The sequence below is a fragment of the Phoenix dactylifera genome, chromosome 5, assembly GCF_051530095.1.
Source record: "Phoenix dactylifera cultivar Ajwa chromosome 5, Ajwa_hap1_PhDact_Kaust_v1.1, whole genome shotgun sequence".
Classification (NCBI taxonomy): Eukaryota; Viridiplantae; Streptophyta; class Magnoliopsida; order Arecales; family Arecaceae; genus Phoenix; species Phoenix dactylifera.
In genome coordinates, this window is record NC_143194.1 from 39,634,289 (window position 1) to 39,655,212 (window position 20,924).

General features: G+C 39.9%; 2 protein-coding genes across 6 annotated transcripts; both read left to right on the forward strand.

Annotated features, from left to right (window-relative positions):
• Positions 1-3,721: 3,721 nt before the first annotated feature.
• On the forward strand, positions 3,722-4,630 carry LOC103708827 (U-box domain-containing protein 8-like). The gene has a single exon (XM_008793921.2). The coding sequence runs from the start codon at positions 3,722-3,724 to the stop codon at positions 4,628-4,630; it is 909 nt and encodes a 302-aa protein (XP_008792143.2).
• A 7,163-nt stretch (positions 4,631-11,793) lies between these two features.
• LOC103708784 (uncharacterized) lies at positions 11,794-19,782 on the forward strand. Of its 5 annotated transcripts, none has more exons than XM_088722864.1 (11): positions 11,956-12,166; positions 12,801-12,947; positions 13,068-13,290; positions 13,420-13,534; positions 15,742-15,778; positions 15,952-16,021; positions 16,231-16,335; positions 16,752-16,902; positions 16,986-17,068; positions 19,245-19,338; positions 19,423-19,782. In XM_088722864.1, the coding sequence occupies exons 3-11, from the start codon at positions 13,146-13,148 to the stop codon at positions 19,508-19,510; spliced, it is 888 nt and encodes a 295-aa protein (XP_088578990.1). In that variant the 5' UTR covers positions 11,956-12,166; positions 12,801-12,947; positions 13,068-13,145; the 3' UTR covers positions 19,511-19,782. The 5 variants fall into 5 exon arrangements, with proteins under 5 accessions (XP_008792088.1, XP_088578991.1, XP_088578990.1 ...); XM_088722866.1 differs by having other exon boundaries at positions 11,999-12,166; positions 12,801-12,858; XM_008793866.5 differs by lacking the exon at positions 12,801-12,947 and having other exon boundaries at positions 11,794-12,166; positions 13,194-13,290.
• Positions 19,783-20,924: the final 1,142 nt, after the last annotated feature.

Below are 20,924 nucleotides of genomic sequence, written 5' to 3' on the forward strand. Positions count from 1 at the left end.
CTGTTACCCAAAAATATGTTGGTATCATACCACATAAGACAAAGCAAAGGCTGCTTGTGGAATCACTTATGGTGAGTTATTAGCAGGGTTTGCAGTGCTTCGTATGGCCAACAACATCGCATTTTGATGGATGTGGCTAAACAACTTTGTTTAATTCTGTGAATGCTGCTGTCTGCGGTCGGAGCTTTGCTATCTGAGCACATAATCAGATACTATGATCGGACCGATGTAAATCTAGCAAGCAGCCTCCATGGTGGGTGTTATTGCTGGAGTAATCTCAAGGTGGTTGACTTCCGATGAACCCTTTGAGCGGAAAGTTGCATATTTGGTTTAAAGTTTGTTACATCGCCACGGGGAACTAATGTGGTGGAAGGGCTGCAGTCAAACATGACTTAAAGCATTAGATAGATTTGGGGCGACAGAAATGTCAAACAAAAAAAAAATGATAACCTTCTTGGCTATTATAGACGTGCCGCAAGCGGATGTGTACAAGGAGATACTGCAGACGAAGTTGGTCAAGAGAGAATGGGCAGCATGGTAAAAAGGCTTACTTTATCTTATTATTATTATAAGTATTATTTCTTAAAGAAAGAAAGCTTTTCCTTTTCCCATACATGATGGGAATGCCACCTTCCCGAAGAAGGTTGCCGATGGGCTCGGACAGCGGATAAGGCTTCGGGATCTGACGATTTTTTCCTTTTCTTTTTTCGGTAGTATTGGGGTATCATTCGGGGAGCTATGGTAAAGGTTGTTCAGTACTTCTTTATCAGGGCAGTGATGCATGAGGATTGGAAGGTCACCTTCATCACGCTCATACCGAAGCATCAGGAGGCGGCAAAGTCTTGTCACTTCAGATCCATTAGTTTGTGCACAACCCTGTACAAGTTTGTGGCGAGAATAATGGCGGGTAGGATGAAACCCCTATTGCCTGGCATCATCAGCCAGAAGCAGGGGCTTTTGTAGCCAGCAGAAACATCTCCCACAATGTTATGTTGGCCCAGGAGATGATGTGAGATCTTCAGCGAGCACCGAAGTGGCGAAGCTTGATGGCAGTTAAGCTGGATATGGAGAGGGCTTACGATAGGATCAGATGGAGTTTTCTTCAGCGGGCACTGGAGGCTTACGGTTTCCATAGGCGGTGGATTGGATGGGTCCTGGGGTGTGTCCGAGGGCCAAAGTTCTCTATCTTGGTCAACGGTACACCATCATCTTTCTTCGAGTCCACCATGGGGTTGCGTTAGGGATGTCCCTTATCCTCATACTTATTCATTATCTGTGCTGACATTTTGTCCCGTGCTTTGCAGAGAGTGTGCGCCAGTTGGGAGCTGGAGGCCTATATTCCAGCACCGGAGGCTGAACCTATTTCCCACTTACTCTTCGCTGACGATTATCTTCTCCTGGTCAGGGTGCGGGTTTCTGATGCACGGGTCCTCCGCACGTGTTGGCGGGTTACTGCGCTCCGCAGGTGTTGGTGGGTTACTACGCGGCGTCCGATCAGAGAGAGAACTTCCTTAAGCCAGCCATTCATTTTAGCCCTAACACGGAGAGTAGAGTCAAATAGGAGATCTGGTGCAGCGGGTCCAGAGCAGGTTGGAGGGATTGAGGGCATCTTCCCTATCCATGATAGAGAGATTGATACTTGTTAGATCAGTGTTAGGATCCATGCCGGTATATCTCATGGCCAATACTATGGTACTGAAGACGACTCTGTTGAGGATCGAGCGACTTTTTCGGAGCTTCTTGTGGGGGTCACGCGGTAGAGGCCATGGGGTGCATCTGGAAGCATGGAGCAGGTTTGCCTTCCCACCAGTGAGGGTGGTCTGGGGGTGCAGTTTTTCCTAAAGAGGTGCGAGGCTTTCATTGCTCGGCACGCAGTTCGGTTCATGTTAGAGCCACACGGACTCTGGAGTCACGTGATGGCAGCCAGATATGGTCGAGGAGGCTCAAAGGTGGCATGGAGTGGTCATCGAGTCTTCTTCATATGGCGCGAGATCGGGAGGTACCTACTGACTGTGTCGGCAAACACCAGGTGGCTGATAGGCAATGGACGGAGCATCGATGTGACTGGTGATCTGTGGGTGGATACTTTTTCCCTGAGATGCTGGCCGACCATGATTGATACTGAGGTAGTGGAGGGGCTGCGGGTGTGTGACCTCCTAGCACAAGAAGGGGCAGAGTGGGATGAGGCCAGACTACGACAGTTGTTTGGGGTACACCTAGCTAAGAGGATTCGGTCCCTTTCGGTACTAGAATTTGCGGGGCCAGATGTCAGGGTTTGGGGTACCTCGTGCAAGGCCAATGTTAGATTGAGAGACCTCTCCCGTGTTATCTAGCAGGAGCATGAGCTGGGCCGAACTCTACTTGGATCTGGAGGTCCGGGCTTCACCCGAGGGCAGCACTCTTCTTATGGAAGGTGACGTGGGATTGCTTTCCGACGAGAGCAATGCTGAGTAGGCGTGGCTGGGGGATCCCCGTAGAGTGCAGGACATGTGGTGCTAAGGAGTGGGTGGACCATGTGCTATTCTAGTGTATATTGGCGAGGTCGACATGGCAATTGACAGGGATCCCGCAAGAGGCCTGGAGTGAGAGGCTACAGTTTCTACAGGTGATACGACAGTGGTTGGCCAGTTCGCGGACATGTCAGGAGGCCATCAGAGCGATTTGCACAGCACATCAGATCTGACTGGCAAGGAATGCTCGTATTTTCAGCGAGCGCAAGGTGTCACCGAAGTTTATTGCGGAGTTCGCTCGAGTGCATATGATGGAGATTAGGCCCACCCTCTCTTCAGATAAACCTTTGATAGCTCGGGACACTTAGGGTTCTCTCTCTACTCAGGCACCTCCAAGCTTCCTCAAGGTCAACCTCGACGGGTCGGTGCTGGATGGAGGTATGCGGGGCGGTGCGGGATTTGTTATACGAGGCCCGCACTCTAGGGTGGTGGCAGCGGGTGGTTGCCAGTTATTTGACACGTTGGTTCCGAGGGCAGAGTTGCGAGCTGCTTGGGCTGGTCTCCGACATGCGTGGCAGGTGCTGCAAGCCAGTTCGATCATCATGGAGGGCGATTCGGCCATAGTTATCAGGTGGATTCGAATGGGGGGTCGAGGGGTGAGAGCACGAACTATCCCCTGATCCAGTACATAGGGATGATGACGAGGGATGGGGTGGCCTTCCAAGTCAAATATGTATTCAGAGAAGCCAACGGGGCGGCTAACTGGGCGGATGTCTATGCGGCCCACCACTCAGGGTACACTCTTTAGTCAGAGGAGAAGGAGTTGCCACAGACACTCTGCGGGTTAGTGTTTGTTGATATTTTTGGATATATTCGTACGTGCATTGTATGAAGAACCCGCCAAAAAAAAAAAACTTGCATTTATTTTTTTAATTATCAGGCATTGCATAATTTGTATAATGCTAGCTATGTTAGTGTGGGGTCAAGTGGAAACATGAGGCCACTTGGCCTCGGGGATCCCGTCTCGGTTGCAATTTTTTATCGACATCTTGTATCCTGCGCATGGAAGTTGAAGGCTATTGGATCATCGTTTCGAAACAATCACTAGCGCATTATTTGGAATCGTCTCGTTCGTTTTGTACCAGTACACCTCGTTGCTGGGAGATTTTTCCAATGGCAAGGAGGACATAAATTCCAACACCTTCCCATGTTCTCTCTCATAAATCTCTCCCCAGAGAACCACCAAGAAAAGAAGAATGGATAGAGGAAACATGACGGTGGCCACCATGGCTGAGCGGATGTCTCGGGTCCTCTCGGATTCCGCGAAAGCTCAGAACAATGCCCTCCAGGCCCTGTCCTCCCTCACCAAGGTCAGCGCTCAGAACAGGAACCTCCTCGCCCGGACGCAGGACGCCATCCCCCTCATCCTCGGCCTCTCCCTGTCCCCCTCCACCCTCACCCAGACCCTCTCCCTCTCCATCCTCTTCAACCTCTCCCTCAACCCCGACCTCAAGCAGTCCTTGGCCAGAGCCAACATCATCCACAACCTCAACTCCATCCTCCTCTCCCCCAGCTCGCCGGAGGCTGGCAAGCTGGCCGCCTCCCTGCTCTGCAGCCTCGCCATGCTGGACAAGAACAAGGCGCCTTTCGGCGTCGCAGGCACCGTGGAAGTGGTCATCCAAGCGCTCAAAAGCTCTTCCAACAGCTCCGCGGCCCACCACCTTCTCAGCTCTTTGGCCGAGCTGGTGCAGTTCCACGGCAACTGCACCCTCGCTGTCCGGGCCGGAGCCGTGCCTGCACTGGTTCAAATCCTGCAAGGACCCGCACTGGACCTCGCCGGCTCTTCCCTCGCAATACTTGGCCTCATGGCAAGGTTCGAGGAAGGCATCCAGGCAATTCGGGCCGTCGATGGAGTTGCCGGCTTACTGGTGGATGGGCTGAGGACGGGATGCATGGTGAGCAGGGAGAGCGCCGCGGAAATTCTGGTCAAACTGTTCGCGGAGAGTGAAGAGTGTCTGAGGGAGGCTGCGAGGAAGGACGAATTCTTTTCTCTGCTCGCCGATTTGTCGATTCGGGGCTCGGAAAAGGCTCGCGAGAAGGCCGCGGTGCTCATGAACTTACTCATGAAGGCTGATTTGGATTCCTATGTGCAAGAAGGGGGCTCCATGCATCGAATATGAGATCGCTTCCATTTTGTTTTGGTCACCACCTCAACTCCCCCAAGATTCTCATTCCTTCGTGGGCTTTGCTCCCTTCTATTTTGTTTCGTTGTTTGCCGGCACCTGCCTCTTACGTCATAGTTTTCTTCTGCTTTCTAATCGAATCGTGATGAATATTCTGGGATTGTGATGCGGCGATCCAACGATTTAGCTCTTAATTTGCAAATTCTAGACCTGCAAATTTAGGCTTGGATTTAATCCTGAAGCATCAAAATCGTTCGTATATATGCAGACATCATACGTTAATTGCACATCTAAGGCCTACGATCCATGAAGAATTTCAGATGTCGACCTCATAGTACGTAGCAAATCTGAGGTTTACATGTTATAGGTGATGACTTTGCTCATGGACGCTGGATGCAGGCTGTATTCGGTGGCAAACATGGGGCGATGTACATAGCCTGGACTTGGGAAATATTCCCATTGAGAAGGTCCGATTCTATTAAATAAAAAGGTGAGGACAGCGCCCAGCTAGCACTAGCCTTGTTATTCTCTATCTTTGCGTTTTAGAATCCAAATCCGCGAGATTCTAGGCCTCTTCTCCCAGGCGGAAACTCTCAGAATATCAACATTGTCATTAGAAAGAAATCTATTTCTTTCCTTTATCTCATCTCCACCGGAGCATGGGCACCAGCATCCCTGTACACCTTCCTAGCTATCGCCTCATTCCCGGGGGGCCATACTTCCTGTTGGATATTTTCAAAATAAAAGAAATAAAGGTCTACTTCAGAACAGAAACAACCAACCGTTGTGGTGGACCTCGTGTCTATCCCAAACAGACACATGCCGGCCTATAAATACCAGATCTAACACAGCCAACCAGATCAACTTGATAATTATGGAGGCACCGGTGAATGCTCATTGGTTTGACTCATTGGTACAAAGCAGTGATCAAACATTCGACTTTATTGTACCCTAAAAGCTCATCACTAGAGCTGAAAATGAGCTTCAGGCCAGACCTAAAAGAGTTCAAATTAGATTTGGCATTAAATGTAGAGTCCACTTATTTTTCGAGCTGGTTCAAATATACTATAGCCCCGTCTTGAGTCCGAACCCGAGCCCAAACAAAGTTTGAGACAGAGCTCGAATTAATTTATTTTTATATGTGGTTATTTAGAGAGAATAATGAAGAAATAAAAGATAAATTAAAATAGGTTTTTCTAAAAATAATGTATCATGTATCATTTATTTATATTATAGAAGATAGCCTAATTTTTAACTAGCTCATTTTTTTTAGAAAGCAATATTATGAAATATAATGCCCAAATGGATAATTGAGCCGGACTGAAACTTAGATTATCCAAAAATTTTCGGGCCTAAGCCCAGCCCCGAAGCCCAAAAAAATTAGGTCGGGTTCGGGTACGGGCATGGCCCAGCCCAGCCCGACCCACTTTCAACCCTAATTATCGCACAATCCACTTGGAGCGAATACAATTTTTAGAAAAATAGGGTGCCATAAACCTCGAAGTCTTTTTTTTCCCATTAGAAGATTTCTAATTTTTCTCCCATTTTGCTACATCTAGACGTTCATCCACAACGGGATGATGGAAAAACTGAACTTCTCCAAGGAATGAATCCAAACGCCGCCGGTGCCTGCCATAATCACCAAGGTTTACCAGATTGCAATCGATGTTGCCAAGCCTCTTGCATACCTTCACAGTGATCGCCGGTCACCAGTGCCGCACCCCGACATCTAGCCGGAGAGCATACTGCTTAACAGGTAATCTACAGGTATAGCGATATTTTCTTTAAGTGTTTTTGGGATCAACTTTTAACCTGTCCTTGTCTCTGCTTATTTAGAACAGCTGCTGTCAAGGAACCAAAAAAACTGTAACCTTGAAGCAGGAAGATCTAGCTCCCACCAATAGACATGTTTAGTCTGAAGATTAGCATTAGATTAATGGAGGAATTTAACATCTATGATATGCCTATCTAGGTGGTCCAACTGGCAATAACTACTGTTACTTTTTGCTGGATCTTGGATAACAATACAGTAAAGGTGAAGGGATACTTTGATTGTAAAAGAAAACAAATTTGAGAAAAAAATTGAGATATTCCCTAACAGCAGCTGCAAAACAACCTTGTTTGTTCTCTTCCCCCATTCCAACTATAATTAATGCATTGATGGTGACCACGAACCTGCTTTTATTGACAACTTTTTACAAAATAAGATGGACCTAAGTTGCTTCGTCAACAATTTGTTAAACATATAAACACTATTTTTTGAATAGTTTAATATTGTCATCCACCCTCAACTCCATGAAATCAGTAGAACTGAGGAGGCTAAGGTGAGCCTCTTCTGTTTGCGAAAGGGCAGGAGGATCTCGACTTTAATATTTTACATGGTTTTTAATTTACACAGTAGGTTCGACCATAATGTTGCAAAAAGGTAGGCATCAAAAAGTATTTTTTAAATTAGATAACTTTTCGAGAACTACAATATGATGTCTTTCTTAACATATGCTGCGTATCTAGTGATCAAGCCCAAATTCCATTATTTAGACTATGAAACAGATTGGTTAAATTGAATTTTCTTTTTAGAAAATATTCTGACCAGATATATCTGCTAATTCGAGAGGAATCAAATATGAAGCGCCAAAAGACAAAGTCGATGAATAAGTCGAGATTTACCTCATGCAAAATTTTAGATTTTTAAATTTATTTCTACTAGCCATATCTATTTTAGAAAAATGGATTTTATTAGAACTATAAGAGGAATCCGATGCGAATTGCGCAAGAACGGATCTTATCATTATAAACATCGGATTTATGATCATCAATGAAAGAAAGGGAATATAACTTTGCTTTTGAAATTTTTTCATCTTTTTCTAATTTTTTTTGAAAGAGATTCAAGTTAAGTAGATTGAGAAAATTCTTTCTTTATCCGATTGGATAAATAATTACAACAGATGTTTCTATTTAATGAGTTTCCTTTCCTTTATAATCTTTTTAATAGCTAATTTTTTATTAAAATTCACTCTTCTTTTGGGCTCCTCTTCTTAATGTGATGTAGTGTAGAAGAAGCTACCTCTGGTCAAGAAGTCAAAGTCTTATCTCTTTAATTTCTAGTATATTGTGTTTGCATTTATTTTGTGTTTGGAAATTGTAATGGGTACTTAGTAAGTTGTGTTTCTAATAAGCTGTGTTTAGTAAGTTGTGTTTGCATTTATTTTGGGTTTGGAAATTATAATTGGTACTTAGTAAATTGGAGCATGATTAATGCTTAAACTAGTATAAATAAACCATGTGGTAGATGGTGAAGGGCAGATTGTGATTACTAAACTATTTGATATATAAGAAAGCTTGAGTTTGTAGCTCGCTTTATCCATCCTCTTCTCTTGTTGTGAATGATTGTTCATCCCTTTATCCTTTTATTTGGCCTCCCCCCTCATCATTTGGTATTAGAGCTTATAATTACGCTCTTGGGTTATTCTCTTCTTTCTCATGGCGGCATGAGGAGGTAAAGGACAACGTGGCAACCAAATAAGGGACGAAAGGGATGATGAACTTTAAGCACTTCGAAGACAACTCGAAAACCATACTTTGCGTCTTGAGCACCAAGAAGCTTATAGCGAACAAGGTGGTACAAGTCGTGGGTCTTCTAGTGACGAATCTAATGTGAATCCATTTGCCAATCATGAAGGATGATTAGAAAGGATGTTCTATTGTGATTCCGACACTTTGAAGATTGATTTACCGAAATTCTATGGTCGCCTTCAACCCAAAGAGTTTCTTGAATGGCTTAGCGCTATTGAAAATTTCTTTAAATACAAGAAGACACCGGAGATTCAAAGAGTGAAGCTTGTTGCTACAAGGCTTCGTGGTTTTGCTTTGGCATGGTGGGATAGAGTTCAAGAGATGCGGCTTCGCAAAAAAAAGCCTAAGATTTCTTCTTAGGAGAAAATGAAATCTAGGCTTAAGGAGAAATTCTTTTCGGTGGATTTTGCTCAAATGGCCTTTTCGCAATTCAACAATTTTCATCAAGAGTCTAGAAGTGTAATTAATTTCACCGAAGAATTCTACAAGTTAGTGGCTCACAATGATCTTCAAGAATCCGAAGAACAACTTGTGGCGAGGTATGTTGGAGGTCTAAAAATTTTAATTTAGAATGAAGTAGAAATGCATCAATTATGGAAACTCAATGATGTGTATCAACTAGCCTTAAAAGTAGAGGCTAAGCTCGCTCGTAATGGAAAGAAGAAATTTGTGGAGGTACAAAAGCTTAACCCATCTTCCAAAGGAGACTCTTCTCATGGTAAGGGTACTAATTCAGATTTTCATAATTTTGGCAATAAATCTAATCCTTGTTTCAAGTGTGGAGAGGTTGGTCATTATCACTACACTTGCCCAAAAAAACAGGTTAATGTTCACGTAAATCTTATGAAAGAAGAAGACCTTGATAGCTCAAAACAACCCATGTATGATGAAGAAAATGACATTGAGCGTGTGGAGGTTGAACCAGAAGAAGGTGAAAGTCTTATGATCCATAGGATGCTTACAACTCTAAGGTTTGATTCAAATGAAGTTTGGCATAGTTCAAATATTTTCAATCTTCAAGAAAATGTATGTGACATTAAGAAAGGAGAACGTTGTGTGGATTGGGATTCTCCATCGATATATCATGTTTATCTGGATGAAGAACAGATTCAGAATAATAATCTAATGTTCTCACAGTATTTATCTTTGTCATTAGAAGAAATTTATCGTGATACTAATGTTGTTGTCTTGGATGAGAGTAAGGAGTTAGTCTTACTCCATTTTCAAAGAGTAGACCTTTTCAATGAAGGCTTTCATAAGACTTGTGGAGAACTATGCTTCAAAGAGTTTAGAGATTATTTCAACATGATGATGTGGCGCCAAATTCCATCCTTCAAAAATCATGAGTTCAAATGCTTGTAGCGTTTGTTTGATTTCAAAAAGTTATTGAGTGATTTCCTTGATAACAATCCAAAGATCCTATGTCAAGAGAAGATATTCATAGCACTTTCAATGAAGATGATATTCTCAAGGATCTTTGGTCCCGATTCAGAGCTTTATCAGACTTTGGAATTTATTAGCAAAAGATGGACATGGCATTTTTGCAAGTCAAATTGAATCACATATTGGTGTATCATAGTGAGTTTGGATGACAACTCGAGGACAAGTTCTTTCTCACCCGAGAAGGATAATATAGTGTAACAGAAGCTACCTTTGGTCAAGAAGTCAAAGTCTTTAAGTTGTGTTTACATTTATTTTGGGTTCAGAAATTATAATGGGTGCTTAGTAAGTTATGTTTCTAGTAAGTTATGTCTGCATTTATTTTGGATTTGTAAATTGTAATGGGTGCTTAGTAAGTTGGAGCATGATTAATACTTAGCTAGTATAAATAGACCATGTGGTACATGGTAAAGGATAGATTGTGATTACTAAATTATTTGATGTATAAGATAACTTGAGCTTATAGCTCGTTTTATCCATCCTCTTCTCTTGTTGTAAATGATTGTTCATCCATTTATTCTTTTATTGTCTCTGTCAGATTTTGTCTTTTCGAAGGGCTCCAAATTCCGAGCATAGTTTTTTTTTTTTTTTTTGACAGATATGTTTCATCTTTCCGTGATGGTATCATGCTAAGCATGGCATTAGAAGATTGTTCTGGCATTATTTGTTGAGTCGATTTTTTTTTTTATGTGGAGGACTCAGCCGATGCGAACTATGAGTTGAAGGGGGGAAAAACAAGGGAGAATTCGAGAAAAAGACATTGGTTAGGTTGGTTTCTCCATCTTTACGTGCAAGAAAGATGCTCCTATCATATAATCTGACGCAGGTGTCCTAACAACCATAGCCTCAATCTATTAATAATTAAGAAAGGACATCCACTTTTATAATGCATGAATTTGAACTTCAAAATGGCATCGATTCTCTCACCCTGCAAGAAAGGAACCTACTGCATAAAGTTTTTCACACTAGCCTCCGGTCTGCCATCCATGTTCTAAACATTAAAAACTAATCGGCATGAGCTAATAGGATGTGATTATTGGTGACGAGCTAATTGGATGTGTTAAAAAAGGAAACTTGGGTACATATGAATGTTTAATTAAGATTTCTGATTTTTTTTTGGTAAATCAAATTTATTAAACCAATTTAGAATAAATATAACTATAAAAATTGGAAAATAAAATATTGAAAGATTCAGTTGAAATATCTGTCCATAGTGTAGATCTGGTATGATCATCCACATGTCACCATCCAATCTGCAGCATTGTTAGATTCTTTATAAACATGTATGATCTCGAAAGATTATAGAAATCTACTTATTTCCTAGCGATCTTATTGAAGTAGATGAGAATCACTAAATAACTATTTAACTACTATCAAAAAAATCTCCTTCAAAAATCTAATGAGTTGCTTTTAGAATCCTTATAGCATAAAACACTTTCCCGCACAGCACGAAATGCTACCATAAGAATTATAGCATCAAGTAACTCTGCTTGCCACAACCAAAGCTCCACCTTTACTATGAAAAAGCTAGCTCGACCTCAACCACCTCCATTCAAAATACTGCTATCAAAATTAATCTTGAGGAAACCAGTGCGTCGTAACTCCTAAAAGAAAAAGACCCTCTGAGACAGTACAGAAACCGTAAACAAAGAACAATATTTTTTTTCCAGCCATCAATGTTTTCTTTGGGGCGGTAACATTTAAGTATTCCTATGCCTGGCTTGAAGCTCTTAGAATATTAATTCATTCTAGGACTCCAAACAATATTTTAGAATACGCGATCATTTCTGGCTATCCAAATCTGTTATGCTATATAAAACATTATCCAGAGACAGCATAGGAATAGTCGAAGCACCAAAAATTAGACAGCATAGGAATAGTCGAAGCACCAAAAATTAGAGCCTTGCTTCATACTTGAATCGTCAATCTACAATGCAAAAATATATGAAAAGTGGATTCCTCTGAATCATGGTACACATTACAGTGATTACAAATATATAAACCACGTTGGTGTAAAATGTCTCGACATGGAAGTCGATTTTTATGTAGAGAAGTTTGCATACGGTAAGAGCCATGCATGTCAGATTGTTGCACTTTAGTTTAATTTTTGTGTCTTAAATCTTAATGGAGCCCCTTTTTTTTCCATCAACAATAGGGTTATTAATTTCTCCAAATGAATAATTTGAGACAGGCATGGCATGAGTAAGAATCAAGGCAAGGGGCAGACATGGAATAAGAGAGCGAGTGTATGTCCAGTTTGGTCCGGGGGAGCGCTAGGCTTCTGCGAGGATCCAGTTGGTCGGTCATGTGATCTTCGATACTTTCAACCCTCCCATGATGGGTGGTTCTTCTGCCCCATTCCTGATGCTACTCCACCTATCTATCCCCACCGCCACCACCAACGCCTCCACCACCTGAACGCCGACCAAATCATCAGCAATCGAGAATAGAGAAGGTCGAAGACATCCAAAGAAAGCAAAGCAAAGATCGTATGCTTTTGGGCTTCCTCCTAAACCTCAGGTTCGCACCCAACTTTTCCGAGAGAAAAAGAACAAAAAAAAAAAAAAAACAGAGCCTTTTTTTTCCATAAAATCTTCGATTTTTCTTTTCTTTTACTTTTTCTTTGTGTTTTAGATCTTTATTCTCAATGCTATCGTGCTCTTCTTTGAAGCGTGTTGTGATTCTAGGGTGCACATTATTAAAAGGTTAATAAATAGTAAACAAAAATATCGTCTTATGCTTTTTACCGATGCTGTTGATGAAAATTTATCATCTTTTCTAGTGTTGTGGCTTTCTGTTTTTCAAATCATGTTCTGGTTCTTGTATACCCATGTGTAGAACGATCCAGAAATAGCATTTCGTTGATTTTTTTTTTTTTTTGTTCAAAAGTTTTCGGCTTGATGCTTTTTGTTAAACGATGCTTTCGATGTAAATTCTTGAACTTTATTCATGCCCTCGTGTTGTATTTCAAATCACGTTTTGATTCTTGAGTACCCAATTGTAAGACGATCAAGCAATGGCAAGCCGACGGTCTTTTGTTCAAAAATTCTTGATCTGACGAACCCTTTAATGATCTTAATTAAGGCTATTGTGTTTTAGATCGTCTTATGATTCTTGGATACCAGTATATAAAACAAACCAGATATGGTCACAGTTCCAGGTATGCTGAGGCTGATGCTATTCTTTGATGCTTTTGGTCGTCCCCACTTCCCGTAAGCATTGATTCCTGTATCCAAAGCTGAAGCATCGAAAGTTGCTTTCTTTCCCTCTTTCCCCCCTTGGTGTCTTATAAACTCGACATGTAATGCATGTGTATATCCATTATCTCGGTCCAGAGTTTCTCTATCCTCAAAATAAGAAGGGGTTCTTTGCTTTCCCCCTCCCTTTCCTATCCTTATTGAGAATCTTTTGGCCTTTTCAGGTACAGCTCTTAGCTGGTGCAGATAGACATGCTAGTGGAGATAATGATTCATGGGTTCTTATTTGCATTCCCTTCATCATGTGTGGGTATAAATGGACAGGTCAATTGGGTGCTTCTTTGTTGCAGGGAGAGTTGGTTACAGTTATCACAAGGGGTGCTGGGATCTTGACGGCTGCTTTTAGTGCCTTCAAGATGAGCTACGGGAGCAGCTCGCTTGCTTCTGGTTTGGTTCCTTTCCTTTTGTTCATTTTATTCTATTGGTTGTTGATTTGTTTTGTGGGTCGATGGTTGTGGTGGGTGGGATATCTTTATTGCTTTCGGCGGTTTAGTGCATTGAAGTTGGTTAGTGCAGGTGCTAAGACTGCCACAAGGCATTTTGAGTATGGGAGGACCCATGTGGTCAGACCCAAGGGAAGGCACCAGGCCACTATAGTGTGGCTTCATGGTCTAGGTGACAATGGAGCGAGGTATTTATTGCTCTTTCATTGTTATTATCGTTGTCTTTAATTTAGTTGACTTGACGATTACTATGGCATCATACTATTGGTTATTGACTGTGTAAAAATCTTCTGCTTAATAATTTGAGACATTAGATTGCATTGCATTAGTGCCTTAGCTGTGCGTGTAGTGTCAGTCTCATACCTGATAAATTAAAGGAAAGACAGGAGCATAGACTTCATTGACAATATATAGTTGCTGATGGTCTCATGCTTCCTGTGACGCAAAGCTTGGCTGGGCAGACACATCTGCACTCGTCTGTCTAGCTTAGGTGGCTGCTAAAAAGTGTTTGTATTTTCTCTTGAAACATTGTTTCTTTAGCTTTTATTCTTAGCGTTATCATGTTTTTTGTTTTTCTTGTTTTCTGCTCTTGTACCTTGTATTGCATAATTGCATTCACCCAGATACATAGCATGTGTTATTATTGCTCCCCAAGGCATATGGATGGAGTGGAGTGATTTTCCTTTCAGTGCTGAAAGGGGGAATCAAAGTCGCCTCATGTTAATGCCCTATTGCCATTAAATAAGGAATCATGTTTTACTATATGGAAACTATTTCTGGTTCATATGAGGCTGCCATTCTGATTGGTTGAACAAGAAGAGGGCAATTACAATTGCGAACATTGTAAGGAATACTATAACTTGTTTTGCTTCTCCCTTTATTTTTCATTTTCTTTTATTGGTGGGCTGTGATTGGGCATTCATCAATCAGAAAACCAAACTTGTCTAATGGATAGACTCTCAGAGCATTAAGTTAGTAGCTGGGATTGTAGTTGGTGTATCAGATTTTTCATTTGTCTCGATACTTTTTCTAGGTTCTAACAACACATCAGTGGAAATTTGTTACCTTGTTTAGTGTTTTGCTTTCTGTTTCAGCTTGCTGTCTCTCCACACCATTTTGCACATTGATGAATTGCAGATATCAGTTTGTTGAACTTGCTGGTTAACAAAATACACCATTATTTGAACAAATAAACTTATGAACATCAGGATTTAATGCGGGTACGAAGTTACTAGTCATTCTGTTTGTATCTAGTATCCTGTCGGTCTAAGTGTTATGCATCCTATATAATAGAGGTCTTAATTATTGTCCATTGTGTTTTTAGTTTTAGCTGCATGGTAGTTCTTAATTTGCTGTAGACTTCAGGATCTTCGTATCTATAGATATATGCATGTGTCAGGTTATAATTTCTTACTTAAGCTGTTTATTGTTTTTCATACATGTCATAATTTCCCTGAAGAGAAAATTGCATTCTAAGTCAAACCGAAGTTTTAACAAATAAAAGACAACTTCACACAAGTCATGGTTCTGTCTTAATATACTAAATGGTTCTAAAACTGTAATGGACAAACCATCCAAATAGAACACCATAGTTGCATCATAAGCTTAATGTGTTAGCTCCAAAATGTCATTGTTAGATTTTTCTTAAAAGAAAGATGATCCATGGTTGGATACAATTTGTTGTCTTCTTTTTTTGAAAAAAGAAAAATCTTGCCCTGGAACATGATCCACTTTTTAGCAAATATATCTAAAATATTGAACACCGACAAAGCAAAATGTGTAGAAGGCAAGGTTTCAAATACCACTGAAACTGGACGGGTACGAATGGCAGTATACAGTTCATATAATTCCGTTTCAACATGTTTCTGGCACCAGTACATGGTACGTCGATTCGTGATGCCATCCCATACTATGTGTCAGTACCTCATACCGTACCATTCCTGCAAAAGAGGTACAAGATATGGTACTCGTATTTGGAACCTTGGTAATAGGACTATAATCTCTCCTCTCTTTGCTTTGTATTCTATCTTGAGGTCTGTGAAAAATATTGGCACTAAACCTTCTATCTCAGAAGGGGCATAAAAAATGCATCCTTCTGCTTTTGTTATGGCAGCTTACACGGATTATATTTACATGACGCACACACCCCCCCCACAAAAAAAAAAAAAAAAAACATACACATGCACACAAAAAAAGTCAGCCTAATCATGTTGTTGTGTTGTTTTATTACACTCTTATGCTATTAGGTTTTGACTGAGATGTTATTGTTCATAGTGCTTCCTTTTGACATATTCAGACATCTATTTCTTATTCAACTGTACATTTCATATAGTTTGAAAGAAATTCTGATGGATTTGTTCCTGATATTGTTGGATTTTGGTTCTTCCTTCTGCAGCTGGTCCCAGCTCCTGGAGACCCTTCCTCTTCCCAATGTAAGGATAGGAAATATCATATTTTAAGTTGTTTATAACATTTAGCTAGATAGCCTATGCATTTCTCTCTAAACCCTTTCATTTTTTGGCTATAAGAAGCCCGTGTATCATTGTGTGGTTCATCATTTGTTGAGTTTTTATCAGAACCTTAATGAGCTTATTCATTTGTGCAGATTAAGTGGATATGTCCAACAGCTCCTACTCGACCTGTAGCAGTTTTTGGTGGATTTCCTTGCACTGCGTGTGAGTCCACTAGCTTAAATATGATATGTATACTTTCAAGATTTATTTCATTATTGCTGTGAGCTTCACAGCTGTGCTTTGTTTACCTTGAACCATATCCTTTCCACTTCTACCATACATATAAATGAAAAACACCTTATGGTTGATAGTAGAGATCCTCTGATGTAATTTTGACAGGGATCCTTTTATTTTTATTTCTTGTCTTTTAGGGTTTGATGTTGGGGAATTATCAGAGGATGGACCTGATGATGTTGAGGGAATGGATGCTTCAGCTGCACATGTTGCAAACCTGTTATCAACAGAGCCTGCCGACAGTATGTTTCCAAGGATAAAGTTGTTGGGATTTTGCTAACTCTATATCACTATCTTATTAAGCCTATGTATTTTTTTATAAATTGATTTTTTCAGAACTGGGATCATCTTTCCTTTGCAAAATAGTCAGCAAACTACACATCATAAAAGCACTTCTAATTTACTTTTTTATATGATGTAAACTATATAAAATGAGGTTATAGAAACTCAAAAGTGTGCAGAGCACCTACTTTCATAAAAGAAATGAGGCAGAATGTGAAGTCCTGATTGGCAAGTTTTCATAAAATCTTCATAAAATTTCAAACTTGTGCATCTATAGTCAATAAATGTGTTGTGTTTCAGTTCAACATGCACCACCAATATCACCTATGTTTTATGCTTTTTATGTCTACTGACTTATTTCAATTTGTTACTACAGTTAAGATTGGTGTCGGTGGCTTTAGCATGGGTGCTGCTACCGCGCTTTATTCTGCTACTTGTTTCACTAATGGAAAATATGGAAATGGCAATCCTTACCCTGTCAACTTAAGTGCAGTTGTTGGTCTAAGCGGGTGGCTTCCGTGTTCCAGGTCTGTCCTGTCATCACTTACCACATTTTATATATTCGAGTCTAAGTAAATCCTGACTGTAATGTCATTCTTGTGTTCTCTAGGAGCTTGAAGAACAAGGTGGAAAGTTCTCAAGCAGCTGCAAGACGTGCTGCCTCCTTGCCACTTTTGCTTTGTCATGGAAGAGGTATTTATATATACATAGACATAGAAACAACTACTATATTCTGTTTTCTGCATCTCCACTTCCGTCAATTTGGGGGTCAATTTGGGGGATTGTTATTGTAATGTGTTTTCTAGTTATTTTTTTAATTCCCTAAGCAGCTTGAATCAAGTGGAAACAAGTGGAAAAAGGAGAAAGATAAGGCATAAGAAGTGATTATAATATTTTCATCAATGACTTATTGAATGAGTTACATGATATTGAGGTGAAACCCCAGAAATTTGTTCTTATATTGACTGATGATCATGATTGAGTAAATAGAATACCTTACATGCCTATGGTTTAGAACATATGTACAGAAATCCTTTTAGAATTGATTAATTCATAGCTGAGCCTTCAACAGTCGGAAGGTTATGTCAATGCTTGCTAGCAATAACTAAGTTTAGCTACTGGCAAGGCCAGAATTTCTCAGGCTAAGGAGGTGGCAAGAAATAATAGATGGAAAACAGAATTTCTAAGTAATAATCACTGATCTTTGAGGCTATTGACATTGCCTGAACCCGGCACAAACTAAAAGGTTTCTATCTTGGATTAATTTTAAAGGATGATGGTATACAAATGTTAATGTGTTATTAGCAAACTAACACCAAAAATTAATGGTAAATGAATAAGTTGAGTGCTGAAAGAAAGTTACAATCAGCTCTTATCATTGAAACGAATACAGTGGAAATAGGGTCATAAATCTGTTTTAATGATGGAACATGCATATGGATCCCTACTGCTATGATAAAATATCATATTGTGAGGTGTAATCTGTTTGGTCGTTGGCAGCATTGCTTGCCACAAGTATGAATTTTGGTCAAGTAACACTCAAAAGCCCTCTGCAAAGGCTGAAGTGAACGAGATATCTGCATAAGGAAAGAAGGTGCAATTTACTGAGCATGTATCACTCAGAAAAGAATTACTTCTACAAGTAGGTAGCCACCTTGGGTAATCTAGAAAGTTTCAGGACTGAAGGATTTGGGTCACTAGAACTGAAAAAGATATGATGTAGGCCAGCTCAAAATCCATAGTTGAGGAATGCAAACTTGGAAGATGCTGTCCACAGAAATTTAATCACTGCCTTTCTTTAACTTTGGTGCTGATTACATTAAGACTTTGCTATCTCAAGATTTGATGCAAATCAAGTGCTGATTGATTTTCCTTGACTGTATATGTGAGAGACAATCCGAGCACTACATAAAACCATCTATATTTCCCAATTTTTCAATTCCCATAACAACCGTAAATTAGTTTTTTTGCTTGAAGACTTGAACATATGAATTTCTATGGAAATGGGATTCTAACATTTCTGGATTCTCATTAGGAGTCTAGGTGGAAACTCTCTTTAAGCTGGTATTTCAATGATCCTATGCATAATAAGAATCCCGCATCCTTCAGAGTCCAGATTCATAAAGATCTGTTTGTTATAGCAAAACTTACAAATTATTAACTAGATTAAGAAAGTAATATAGCAAATAAATCCTTTTTTTATGAAAATATAGCAAATAAATCTTAACAATTTCATAAAGAAAATATATCAGCACATAATCCATTCATGTTTAAATCTTTTTAAAAGTGTATCCTATATCTAAAATTTTAAGCAGCACATGCATTGTAACTAGGATGGTAAATGGAACAGATGGCAACTTGACTTAAATAAGAGCTCAGAGTGCTGAAATAATCCTTCTTACCGCCTTAGATCATATTCTGATAATTATTGCCTGATCATCTAGGAATCATAATTCATCAAAAACTCTAAGCATTATGCGGCATTAAAACTATCAAGGGAGTCTTAAGTAAGCTCTGGGACCTTTCAAAATTATGATTTCACTTCAAGTCCTTGAAAAATGTAACTGTAGCTCAGCTGGTTGGTACTTTCCTCTCCAATTGAGAGGTCCCAGGTTCAAACCTGAATGGGTAGGAATATTTAACCACTATATTCTCAAAAAGAACATAACTATAACATTTCGCTCAGTTTTTCAAACTAATATGATTGTCCAGTAGAAAGCTATAAATGAGCTTTGCCATTGTTTTCAGAACAAATATCTTATTAATTGACTTGGTATATCATGAAATTCTTTTGAGTCTTTTTAGGTAGAGAGCATTATGCAAGCAAGCTTTAACTGCTTTCTTTTTATTTGGCTGGGGATAAATGCAGGTGATGAAGTTGTGCTTTATAAGCACGGAGAGAAATCTGCTGAGGTTTTCAGATCTACTAATTTTCAGAATCTTACTTTCAAAACGTACAATGGGTATGTGAAAGTTTCTTGCAGTGCTTTGATTCAGTTGGCTGAACTTGGCGGCCTTTTCATGTTTAGGAAATTGAAAATGTGCAGGCTCGGCCACTACACAATCCCTGAAGAGATGGAAGATGTCTGCAAGTGGCTTACTGCAACATTGGGGCTTGATGGATCTCGCTCATAATTGGAGAATCCATCTTTGATTTTGGATAACACTGTGGAATGGGGAAAGGAAAGATATCCTACAGCTGTAATGAATAGATAAAATTATGGATAATTTTTAGATGTGGGTTTGGGGTATATGATATAGTTGCATTTGATCATCTTAGCTTCCTCTGGTCCTGCGTTTTATTCAGAAACTTTGTCTATATGCATGCTCATTAACGTTGGTAGTTGGATGTCATTGGTATTGGCGTCTTTTCAACATTATGCAATTCGATTACCCTTTCAGAGAAATTATCCTTTCAGAGATAGTGTATGGATTCAGATTTCAGCTTTAACTTTGTTTGTATGTAGTGAAAAATTAGCATTTATTTATAATCTTTGCAATCGTGACTTTGATATTATTACTCTTTAAATAAGAGTAATAATAATATTAGTAGTAGTAATAATATTAAGACTACATCTCTGCTCTCACAAGAAATCATGCATTAAATGCACCCATGGGACATAAATCATCCTTGCAGGTTATTCATGATTGTTCAAAACTTATTATTTTTTCTCATAAAGTTTATGCTAGAAGGGCACTAGATGTAAATTATGCTGTTTCAGAGTTGTAATGCTTTACTACCGTGGTGGAGCATGAGCGCTTGCAAATTGGCTTGATGTTCATTCAAGATGTTTGAATGGTGTCCTTCAATTCCCTTGTGTACAATATATGCCCATTTAGTTTTTATTTTTATTTTTATTATTATTTTTTTTAAGGGCATGAATACCAAAGGTAAACCAGAGGCTGACCAAACAAATTGGTGAGCTAATTCTAACTTCAGAGTTTCTAAACCTCGCTAACCGGTGCAAAGCTAAAAGCCATATCTAATCATGTATACTGGAGTAATTTCGAGCCAGTCGACCAATCAGCTGGACAATCAATTGCCCTGTATGTGTACTCTCTCACTGATCCTGGTGCAGGGGCCCCAATAAATATTAAATTCAGTGATTTTGCAAGGTGGCTGTGCTCTCTGCAGTAAATCCGCAAACCCTTTGGAGCAAACTTGTTCTAGAGAAGGATTACCACCAGTTACCTGAGCTTGTAAGATGATCATATGGGAAATTTACTTGTTAAACAAAACTACAAAGAATATTCCAATGCACGAGACTCTTATCATAAGGTTGGGAAAGGATCAGACATATACAGCTTTATCTCTGCATTTTTCATGTTTTGAACCCGTGGCTTTCAAATCAGAATGTAGCAACCTTACACTTGCCCCAAAACCTGTCCTCTACTTGCGGAATAAGACTAAATATTAGAATTCAGCTTGCTTTGTAAGCATCTTACAAAGGCCATGTTTGGCTAATCCAATTGAATTTTCCATAGGACTAGAGGATTGAGAAGCCCATTTGGGCAGGGCCTACATTAACACAAAATCCCTTTGGATAAA

Bases quoted from the DNA above. Each gene is read 5' to 3' on its own strand.
- LOC103708784 (XM_088722865.1), top strand. From the start codon at position 13,146: ATGTGTGGGTATAAATGGACAGGTCAATTGGGTGCTTCTTTGTTGCAG. The intron at 13,291-13,419 runs GTTTGGTTCCTT...TGGTTAGTGCAG, and splicing joins GAGCAGCTCGCTTGCTTCTG to GTGCTAAGACTGCCACAAGG. The intron at 13,535-15,741 runs GTATTTATTGCT...TTCCTTCTGCAG, and splicing joins CTAGGTGACAATGGAGCGAG to CTGGTCCCAGCTCCTGGAGA.
- LOC103708827 (XM_008793921.2), top strand. From the start codon at position 3,722: ATGACGGTGGCCACCATGGCTGAGCGGATGTCTCGGGTCCTCTCGGAT.